The sequence below is a fragment of the Aythya marila genome (genome assembly GCF_965140915.1).
Source record: "Aythya marila genome assembly, chromosome: 13".
Taxonomy (NCBI): domain Eukaryota; kingdom Metazoa; phylum Chordata; class Aves; order Anseriformes; family Anatidae; genus Aythya; species Aythya marila.
In genome coordinates this window covers 12,247,371-12,259,168 of record NC_139054.1, presented here as the reverse complement: position 1 = coordinate 12,259,168, position 11,798 = coordinate 12,247,371, and the positions used below count along the sequence as shown (strand labels likewise).

Below are 11,798 nucleotides of genomic sequence, written 5' to 3'. Positions count from 1 at the left end.
AGTCTGTACCTAAGACTCAAGCCAAATCCACCAGCCAAAAAAAGGTCATCTAACATGCCATATGACCCCAAACTTATTATACTATCTCTGCAATGGTCAAGTTCCTCATCATTTATAGAGACTACATCCATGGGATGCTTTTTGTTTAAGTTAACTGTTTTTATTGTAAATCAGTTTTTTATTCAGGGAAAAAAAAAAAGTCATGTCGTTTTGTACCCTCAGTAGAAACACAAGGCTTTTATCTATTTTTTGTTTTTATGATGCATTTTCATACAGCAGTAAAATTACTACTTTTGAAATTCTTTACAATAGGCAAACAAAAGGAAAAAAAACAGTAACAACTAGTTTACTCATAGTTTAGTAGCAATTATCGCCATCAGGAACTGCTCAAGATCAATGGTCTTCATAATACACAAGCAGGAGTGACAGACAAGGGATACATATAAAAAAAGATTGTTAGGAGCAGAAAAATGTCTGTCCCCTGATGTGGGCACAAGATCCACAGGCTGCTGCTGAAAGACTAATACTTCTGGAGTCAAAAGTTGATGCAGTAAAGTCTAACCCTTTCAGCAGTAAATACAGTATAAAAATGTCACATGAAAGCTAAACTGCAAATAATTAAGTCTAGCAAAACTCTTGCAAGGAGAATCCTGCAGATCAAACTGGAATCTGTTCAGAGCATTTAGCTCTGAAGAACTCATGTCAGCTTTCATATAAAATTGCATTAACTTGAAGGTATTAGAATTCTTCCAGCCATTGTGATTTTCATGGATGTGAATATAGCCAGAGAAGGCTGTTTGACCAGCATCTTTTAAGATGAAAGCTTAAGTACAGTTATGTTCAAGTGGATGATAAGTTCATTACATGCTACTGCAAAAACCTACATCAGGTAATAGAACCACTATTAAAATACACACACGCTGGTCTTCCATTACAGCTGCTACTGTTTTGAGAAAGTCTTCAACAATACACAGGATGATAAAAAAATTAAAAATCTTGCAGATTAATACAGGATGCCACTTACCAGAACCATAAAGAAGGGTTCTTGTAGTGACTGAGGAATATTCACTGGAAGCTAATCTATTCATTTTTAATATTCAATACTGAAGAGTTTGAAGAAAAAAAAAGTTCAACTCAGGAAGTTACCTTTCTTATTAAGCACTCCTACAAAGAATGCAGAGTGTACAGTCGATATCATACTTGGACTATTAAATTTGTTTCTGGCTTGTTGAAAGAAACAAGCATTGAACACGTTTGATTTTAGAGACAGCAAATAGCAGAAATATAATTTATAGCTAGGCCATTAAAAGTTTCTGTACACAAGAACTAAACTGATTTGATTGTTGAACTCATGAATGCTCATCATCAGAAAAACAAAACAAATGAACAAAAAAACATTTCAAACAACCTATATAAGTAGAGGTCTTTTCTTGACAAGATTTTATACCAACTCTGAAAAGTTACCATCATTAACATAAATACATTCGGTAAAGAAAGAAAACACTTTCTATTTTCATAAGCATCTGTTAATTTATAGGCTTTGATGTTAACCCTACTGAATTTAAACTCTGGCATCATTCACAAATACCTCTCATTCTTTTTAAAGAACTTTATTTTTTAAAATAACTTTAATTCATTAGACCATACTTTATAAGTTACCAATAGGACGGACCTGAACTCAAGCATCAGACATCGGTTGCACTTTCAAGTTTTTTAAACAACACATGATTTTTCAAAATAAAACTGTACATTTAGATTCACAGTTTAATTTGTTGAAATTTAATAACATTTAAAAAACACTGGAATTTGAATTGAAAGGGATACATGTTAAGCACACAAATACTGAAAGGTCATAATCCCAAAATGCACTTGAGAATGGAATGCAACTAATTAGTCAAGACTGTAGTAGTTTAGTAATTTCACATTTAACCTAGTTAGCACCTTAGTAAACTCAACCACTGAATGTAAGAAATATAGTGCATATAATGTGACAACTCAACAGGTATTGTACCATTTCATAATGAGATTGTTTCTTGAGCATTATGTGCCATATTTTTTGAAAATTGGTAATATTTTAAGAAGTTTCCTAGAACGTATAAGTAACAATGACTACAGTTAAAGTCTAAACAGAAATATTTTCTCTACTTGTTTTGAGATTTTTAAAGCAATCATTTATAAGGATTGCATCAACATCAGTTAGCAGAGGAAGATCAAACTTTATTGAAACTGCTTGCATACAAAATATATTGCACTATAACCAAACAAATGTCAACATAAAATCCAATCTGTTGTAGCTAATATGTACAGAGAATATTGCCCAAGAGCAGTTACATTACAAGGTCAGTCTACCTTGGTTAATTATCTACAGTATTTTAAACCAAACAGCTTACAGATGATGTGTGCAAGGTACCAATTTCTGTTTTCAAATACTATACATTCCCAAAATAAATAACTAGAAATCAACATTAATGTTTGGCAATACTTTTTAAGACATTTTTATATTTGTTAAATCATGTGCAGTTTGTTGCCGTTTTTAGTATGCTCACCTGTATGCAAGGAAAACAAAGAATGAAGAAAGCAAAAGAAACAAAACTCACAAAATACATCAGAGGCAAGGTCAAGTTTGTACAATTCTGTACACAATCAGTGGCTCTCCTTCTGGAGTAATTTGAATAAAATGGATTAAAATGGAGGTCCTTATACAGCTTTGCCCAGTGAGTTTAATGCATGATCAAAAATAAAAGAAAGCACAGCTCCTCCCACCGCTTCCCACCCTTCCCTGGTGTATGACTGTACTTTAGATCAAATTCTGCATTGCCTTCCAATGGGCTGGTAATTCAGACCTTGTACCTCAAAATAAGATGGATTTGTTCTACCCCCAGTATCTCCAGTTACTGCACCTGAACTTTTCAGAGTGGTGATTTTCTTCCTACCTCTCCTGAAATAGTCCCCAGATTAAAACAGAAATTCAAAAACTTTTGGGACGATGAAGAACATTAGCGCTTTAGACTGGTCATCCGGCCAAATAGCAGGCACACATTACTAGCTTGTGAACGAGTTACATTTGTTCCCTCAGTAACAACGAGTTTTTTAGTTTTCCACAATGGAAAGGTTTTTTTTTTTTTCTTTTTTTAAAAAAAAAAAATCTGTACTGCCTACAAAGAAAAAAGTTACACCCCTTTTTCAATAACACTATTTGCCAAATCTTCAGTGCAAAATTTCCTATTCTTATAACTGCCTAACCCAATGCTTATGTAAGGAAAAAATTATGGAAAGCATGCACTTGTCTATAAAGTACTAACGTCTGACAAGGATTGCTACATATATTTTACATTTAGTGTTACCAACTCATCTTCCCTGATTTCTGCATCCAAATATAATATTCCTACCTGCCAAGATATAAAAAAGGCACAGATCATACAACTTTTTTGCTAATGAAAATGACAATTGTTACATCACACATTTTTCAGGGTCCACTAAAATACTGAAAAAGGTGGACCAGAATGTGAACTGACACAGGACATAAAACGACATAGCATTTCATGAAGAACTTGTAAGTTAGATTGAAAACAGAAGCCAATTTGATTACTGCAAACACTATTTATTCTGAAAATTGAAATTGAGCAGTGATTTTGACCCGATGCGTTAAAATGGTACAACTGAACAGAAAGTTTACCAATGCACAGCTCAGTATTTTTAAAACAAACAAAAAGATTCTTTCATTGTTTGAAGTGCAATATGTACTTGAAAGCAATTTTCGGAAATTCAGATATTTTTATGCAAATATTTGAATAACTTCTTATTTTGAAAACAACTGCATACTGTTGATGTTAAAAAAGGCTAACAGAGAACATATGTTCATTTCATGCCCTGCGCCATCTTGCCTACTATTTGTCTTTGGCCTAACAAGTTTCTCTAATGTGGAATAGGAATTACTGAAACAGTATAGGAAATATGACTTTAGAATTATGCAGTTTAGGGTACTCCGTTCACCAACGGCTGTTGACCATCTGCGCTGTCCGCTTTCTCTTTCTTCTGATTACGTTCTTTACCCGTGCGCAGCCGACTACCTTCATTGGAGGTATTCTGTAATGTTTTAGTGTGGACACTCCTTTCATTATTGCAGTCAATTCTGATCTGGAACAAGTCAGAGTTATATAAAGCATTCTCCTCCTTTCATCCACCCCTTACGCGTTCATTACCTTTGCAGCCTGGGAGGAGTGCTGTTTATTAAATCGTCAGAAGACACAAAATAGTAACACACCCTTAAGGCTCTGTTAAAAGTAACTAGCTAAAATGGAGCATGGCTGATTCTTTTTCTGTTTGAAAATGCCACATACTTTTGGCCATAAAAGAACAAATCTCCACAAACACTCCAGTCTGCCTAGTCTTGGAAAGCTCTGCTCCCTCACCAAAGCAAAAACATACTATATTTGTGCAAGAGCAAGAGTACATGGAACTCTGAAACATCATTTCACTTTTACTTCAAGTTTCTAGTTGTTGTATGGAAATATTAATTTTTGAAAAAATAAACAAAAATCATAAAATGATACTAACACCCCCAAAATTGTCTCATCCACCTAGGGAATCCAAAAAAGATTTCATTTAATTCACCAAAGATCTACATGGCTTTTATAAATGGCACTGAAAATACTCAAGTGAGCATTTTGAAAGCAAGATTTTTATGCTTGTAGGGGGTAAACTCTTAAACCCATTTCTGGCTTATTCCTTGAGATATTACAAAAATTTATTACAATTTGATCAGTCAGGTTTTAATCATATATAAGTACTTACTTAAATATAGAAAAAGTATCATCTCATCCAAATCTCAGAGTAACAGACAAAAATCATGACTTCGGTAAGTTCCTTAGTTTTTTTTTCCCCTCTAATATCAACATTCTTCTTTATCTGCTTCATCTTCCTTTACTTCAAATTTTGCAAGTGAATTGCTCATCAACTGTAAAAGTTGTGTGGCCATGTATGTTCATATATTTTTTTTGTGTGCTATTTGTTTGCATTTCAGATCTGTATTTACATCCTTGAGTTTAGCACTCCCACTTCAAAAACAAAGCATTTGGTCACATGCTCCAAATTTTTCTTTTTTTTTTTTTTTTTTTTTTTAAACAGCCTAAACCAAGACACTGAGAATCAGGTGAATCTCCCTCCAGACCTGTGATTCCTTGTAACACCATATAGAAGGTGGCAGCTACAGCTGCTCGTTATTCCTCCATCCTAACATAGCTCATCCTATGTGGTAAGAAGTGGTAGGTCTGCACACTAACAAAAAGCATTTCCATTTGGGGAACCTTAACATATATATATAAAAAATGTCATCATGAATAACTTCACCCTAGAAAACACTTGAAAAGTTGAAAAAATCAGTATCTTTATAAAAATCTGTAAGATCAATATTGAACTGTTTCTCCATTTATATTCTTAACTTGCTTCCTAGTTTGCATAGCTTTGAATTGCAAACATTTAGTAATAAAGGTGCATTTAAAAGTGTAAACTTCTTCACTCTGGAGAGTTTGGCTACAATACAAGCACTCCCGCCCCTTTTATTTAAAGCATTAAGTACTCTTTTTGCTCAGTTACACTCCCTCATTTTGAAAGGAAAAACAAGAGCAGAAAATGCTGCGAAAAGGGAAAATGAAAAATAAAAAAAAACTAATTACAACAAAGAATCAAATACAGCTGCCTAGTAAAACCTTAGGACTCATGATCAGTGTTCTAACTCAAGGGAAAGCTAAGTTCCAGAAATAAGCTCTATACTGTAATTTGAGCTGGGGTCAGTCTGAGCTAGCTTCAGGAGACAAGTTTGTCATCTCAATTCACTTCAAAAATTAAAATCAAATTACACTACTCTGAACTTTTAAAAACTGTCAGCAAAACAACAGTGTTAGTTCCACATTAGGAAGCTGTATCTTTACACAACTTGAGATACCAAGAGTCCTGTGTGTGGAATACAAAACAATACAGAACTCTGATATTCCTCTAAACATGATTAGATAACAAGGAACCAGAAGCCTACTTTGTCAGGTGCAGTTTTAAAGAATCCCATGTTAGTACATATACACTAACGCTTATGCATCTTTAAGCAGTGCAGAGTTCTAAGAAGAGGAAAAATTACCTGAAGAGATCCATCTGCTGTTCTCCCTTTTGCATCTCTTGAATTACGCTGACGGTTATCTGTTCGTGACTGTTCATCGTTTCCTGCAGAAAGAATTAATCAACCAGGTTTTTCGAGTAAGAACACAGAATTTTCTTGTATTCAAGAAGTGCACAGGCCTAACAGTTAATTACTTGAAAATTTTCATCCTAAGGGACATTAAAAAAATACCCTTGATAACATAACAACAATGCTCAAACTATGGCCCAAGTACCATCATAGAAAATCTTTTCATGCAGTAAATCACAGTACACAAAACCACCATTTAAAATCAGTACAGTTTAAGAAAGACTTTTCTTAGTTGCCCTCAGGAGACAAATGTCTCTCAAAACAATCAACCACAGGATAGAAAAGCGCAGTCAACTTTGGTAAGCTTCAACATATTTACAGATCTTTCCATGATGGCTAGGAGGCTAAAGCATGTTTTAAGACAAGAGGCTGAGGAAACTGAGTTTGCTTAAGGATAACACTGCTAACCTTCTCTTCTTCAAAAAGAAATCTAGATTTACCTTTGAATCCTCCACGACCCCGTCCTCCTTGCCCTCTTGCACCACCTCCACGTCTTCGCCCATCTCCTCTACGTAGGTAGTTGTCTCGCTCCTCTTCTGCTGGGGCTAACGACCAATCGCTAAGTTCATCTCTGTGATCAGATTCTGTTTCAGAAGCATTTGATGCTTCAGAATTAGTTCCTATCAAGAGGATAAAAAAATCCAAAACGTGCCAGTGTAGCTAAGCATGAAAATATTACAGTAGAATGGAAAATACATCTGTACACTTAGAGATTTCTCTTTTTTAAAATGGTTTTGAAATGTTTGCCTCCATACATAATACAGAGATGTGTTATGCATTACTTCTTCAAAAAAAGTCAGTATAGACTTTGTGAGTTAGAAGTATGTTTCAGGTTAAATTGTCTGCCACACTTTTATAGTTAGTATTATTACTATCCATTATTGAATTTATTGTGCAAATGCAGTTAAAATCGCATCTAATCAAATTCAGGAATTTCAGTTTTTTAAATATAACTTTTCCTGCCTCCCCTCAACGCACCACGAAACAGCCTGTAACACACACTACAGAAGCAGAAACTGAAGTCAGAACGCTGTAAACGTATCAGATTCAAAATAACTCCGTTACCTAATTTTTGAAGTTAACAGATCACTTTTACTGACAGAAGTTCATTCTTTTTCCAAATTTTCATTTTTCTATACACATTATTAGTCAGGTGAACCTGTGTCTTAAAAATCATAAAGGGCTTCACCAGAATAACATTAATTCTTTATTACATCATATGCATGTCATGGAGCTCACACAGACACTGCAATAAGTGCAAACATCAGCCGGCCTATACTCTGGATACTGAGGCAACAGATTGCTCTAAAGAAGCATGCTCCTTAGAACTATTCATAAATAAATTATACAAGATTTAAAAGAAGAACACACTGTCATTGACTATGCTCTTCTAGCAAAAGCACCTAAGTTCAACTTCAGGAGGTAAACATCCTACTTTCACTTGCAAGTATTTATACTAAAATAGCCTCTTACAGGGTCAAATGAAAACCAGGTTTTATTAAGAGTCATTCAAAATACAGATAAATTAACAATCCTTGTCCTTAGTAGTTCGTGATCTAGAAGACAGGCTATAGTGTTAAGAGACAGAAGCTGCAGTAAAATAGTGCTAATATAATCTGACCTATTTTCATTCAGAATATTTTCTACTACATAAAGCTCTAAATAATCTCCAAATATTAGTACTTAATTGAATTTGTTTGAACATCTGTTTCCAAGTTCCTGCAACTGCCAAGCCTTAAATATTAACTACTAACAGAATGGCATTCAAGAAAGCAAGAGACCAAAGCAGCATCCAACAGGCTTCTATTAAAACTGTAAGCATGCTTCTAGTTACCTACCCGAAGCGTAGCCTGGACCACGTCTGCTATGCCCTCTGTTTCTGTAAGGTCGACTACCTCGCCCAAGTCCTGGACCATCATCAGTCATATATCCTTTTTCTTTATCTGTACGATTTGGTGGGGGCCTAGAAGTAGCTCCAATCTGTCGAAGCTGCTCATCTATTTGCAGTCTTTCCAAACGTAGCTGGTCCACTTCCTACTCAAACACAAGCATTGCAGGTGATGTAACCATACGTGAATGTACAGACACGCATTTCTCAGAAAAGAAAACAAAACTAATATATTGCTGTTGATAATGTATTTAATACTTCGTAAGTCAGCTTTGAGGATAGTTTGTTTACCAAAGAACCCTTTTAATGTTTAAAACTGTTGCACAGTTAGCAAGCTCTCCAGCTGTTACACAGACAGGTGAGTGCTGTTATATGACCTTCTGTTCAGAAAGGTTAGTACAGCACAAAGAAAAAAATCAACTGAATTAACTATGAATTGAAGAATCTAAGAAAAAATTCAGGGCTATCGAGCACTTTCCACTCCCATGTTAGAAGCCATTTAAGAATCAAAGAAATAAAACTTTTACAAGAAGCCTTTAATGTAGATTGTGTAACAGCCACTTTTCAACAGCTTTTTCGGCCTGAAAAGATTTTGTTCATCATCCTGTTTTTACCTTATTAAGTATTGTTAGACAAATTTCAGTGGTAGAGTAGCATCATTCTTCTCACCTTTAAATAATTAAGATGATAATCCAGAAGAACAGTTGCATTAGTGATGCTATCCTTGGTTCCCACAAATACGAATGGTACCATTCCCTACAACACAGTAACATTAAACCTATGATTACTGATTAGGCATCAAATACTGAAGAGAACCAAACATTATTATAAATTTAAAAAATATTTTTTACAACATGCATAAGCACAAATTTAAAAATGAAACAATACTATATTTAATTTTTGATGCTGACTAAAGGGAATTATCCTTCTATGCAAAAAAGATAATCTTAAGAAAATTTAGACATCGATATCAACATTTATTATTCCCATCAAGTAAAACATACAAAACCCTTCAGGTTTCCTCCCTTCCTTCAAAACTAATACCAACTTTGCTGATTATGTCTGCTCTCTCACACCAGCTACTTTTATGCTGCAGGTCCGTAAAGAAGCCTTTCTTAAATCCTTTTTTTAAAAGTCAAATTAACACTGTCACACAGCAAAGCTTGCTCTTCCTTAAGGATCCCTCAAATGGTAAAAGGCACATAAGTTAGCACATCAGGCAACAATTACTAGCTTACAAGCCCATTACCTTTCAAACATTAAGTGATTCATTAGTTACCTGTGAAATGTAGGCCTGGAGTTGATCAAGTTCTAACACCTGAAATTATGACCCTTACAGATAAAATATCTAAAGACCAACTTAGGTGGTGAAAAGTGGTGTAAGAAATCTACCTAAAAGAGTCCCAAGTGCTGAAAACAGCTAAATTTTAGCAGATTCAAAAATAATTTCCACAAGGATAACTCCAGTCTAAAAGTGGGCTAAGCATCAATTCAAGAGGTAGGACTATTGCCCACACAAACCTAATGACTAAACTACCTGAATTTTGTACCAGCTGAAGCCTCACCACAGCAGTACGAGCTTCACTGTAAACCGCAGAGGTCAACCTAAATCTTGTAAACACTCAGTTGCTGAAACCCATGCCTGAGTAGACAGAGCTTGACTACCCCTAACTGAACTGATAACATTTTATTTTTTTTTAAGTTGTTATATTAGGGTATCTCACAGTATCTCATCATGAGCTCTGAACACCCTTAACTCTCACTGCATGCATACTCTTTGCAGGATTGCATCCAAAAGATTTTTGTGTTTCCCTCTACCCGCCCCCAGCAACCCTTTAATCTTAAGAAAACGCTACACTAACTCTAGGCTTTGAGCTTTGGAAATCTGTTAGCCACTGGTGTGGTCCACTGAAGGTGTGGTCCACTGAAATGGACTATCTTATTATCTGGGTCATTTTATTTCATAAATATTTAATATGGCTTGATGAAGAGTAATTACTTTTACACTAAACTGGCATTAACTAGTATATAGTATCAATTTTTAAAAGACAACTGACTTAAAATAGCATGTAAGGAAGAGGTAGGTGCTTGTCACTTTCAGTGGGGAACTCTAGGTATAAAAATGCCAAATCTTAAGAATTTGAGCTAGTAGCAACATGAAGGATTGTTAGCCCTACAAAAACTCCAAAGTGCTTATTTATTGAGGCTTATTTCTGTCTTCAAAGCAAAAGCACCAATCTTCAACTTAGTTTCAGTAGTCAATTCTTATGCCCATAAGTCAGCTGCTCAGAAATTTAGAAATAATATATGCTACTATAAGAAATAAAACCTATTTTAAAAGATGAAAAGCCTGAAGAACTCATAAAATCATGGGAGTTATGGAACCACACCCAAATTTTATGGGCAGGATTTTGAGATCTCATTCTTAACAGAAAGAACCCAATACTGTATTAAAAGTGACCCACTGTTCTTCACAAAACAAGTCTGCAATATGTGTCTACACAGTGGAAGATTCCTAGACATTCATTTCAAATATGACAGAAATAAGCTTACAGGTACTAACTTTTACCTGCCAGGTTTTGACATTTTTTTTTTTTTTTCTATTTTTCCTGGTGTAAAACATGACACAACTAACACCTAAAGCAGCATAAGGAATGCCAGGGTTAACAATGTCATTATCAGGAAAAACAGAAATAGGAACGCAGAGCTTGGCAGGTGAAAAGGTTTTCAGTTCATCTTTAAAAGATGTATTTTGGACATCAAATTAGTTTTTTCAAGACACAAGAATGAAAAAATCTGAAATCCAACTATAGCATGACTTACTCTTTTACCCAAATTTTCTTGTGTAGGCAACATTAAAAACTTTGAAACTTTTAGCCAGCAGCAAAAGCAGCACCCTCTTGCTTATTAAGACAGCTCAAGAATTTTAGAGTTGTAAGTTTGTTAGAAATAGTATTTGAAATAGAAGTGAATCTTTTAAATCTACAAAGAGTTGACTTTCTTACCTTTTCAAATAGATGTAAAAGTAGTAATGAAGTAAAAAAAAACTTAATTGCTTAGCCACTTTTTACAGAAAAATTGAACTGTGGGTCTTCTGTAATAATTTAATCATGATGATACAAAAGATGAAAAACTACTGAAGCAAGAACATAAGTGTTCTAGAAATCTATTTCATGTCTTATTCAAGGGTTATTTAATGAGTACATATTCAGATTTTCGGGTAAGAGTGTTTGATCAAGCACATTTCATATTTGAAGTGCAGGGACTTCTCCTAAATTGAGATGTTGAAACCTTTTTGCTTAAAGCTTTACTTTCAAACCTGCAACCTTTCCCCCACAACATAACCCCACACAGAAGTGCCTTAAGTTGTCAAATTACAAAGTTCAAGACTTCATTAAAGCCTTCTACAAGGCTGGTAGGTAGGAAAAAAATAAACAATTTTAGATAGCCTTTCTGTGCATAAATGGCGCTTCACATCATTCATGGCTGATTTTCCTTTAAATTACAATTCACATGCTACTGCGAATTCAGATTACATTTAAAAAAAGGGTTTAGGGGTTTACACACAGAACACAAACTTTTCCTTACAATGTAAGAACTTACTGGTAAAATTGAAAGCAGGTAAAACCCCAAGAAATCAGTCTCAAGGCAAATTAATGAATGGGAACAGGA

At 34.7% G+C, this 11,798-nt stretch overlaps 1 protein-coding gene across 4 annotated transcripts in view; it reads right to left on the bottom strand.

Moving 5' to 3' along the window:
• Positions 1–1,458: 1,458 nt before the first annotated feature.
• The window catches only part of FMR1 (fragile X messenger ribonucleoprotein 1), a 31,901-nt gene continuing 21,561 nt past the window's right edge, over positions 1,459–11,798 (bottom strand). Inside the window, exons 11-15 of one of the 4 annotated variants that reach the window (XM_082770722.1) lie at positions 8,796–8,882; positions 8,077–8,272; positions 6,679–6,822; positions 6,131–6,213; positions 1,459–4,137 (exon numbers count right to left, since the gene is read on the bottom strand). In XM_082770722.1, coding sequence (XP_082626848.1) covers positions 3,976–4,137; positions 6,131–6,213; positions 6,679–6,822; positions 8,077–8,272; positions 8,796–8,882 — 672 coding nt within the window. In that variant the 3' untranslated portion in view covers positions 1,459–3,975. Of the gene's footprint in view, positions 4,138–6,130; positions 6,214–6,678; positions 6,859–8,076; positions 8,273–8,795; positions 8,883–11,798 lie in introns of all 4 variants that reach the window. The other 3 variants (XM_082770723.1, XM_082770721.1, XM_082770724.1) reach the window with 3 other exon arrangements.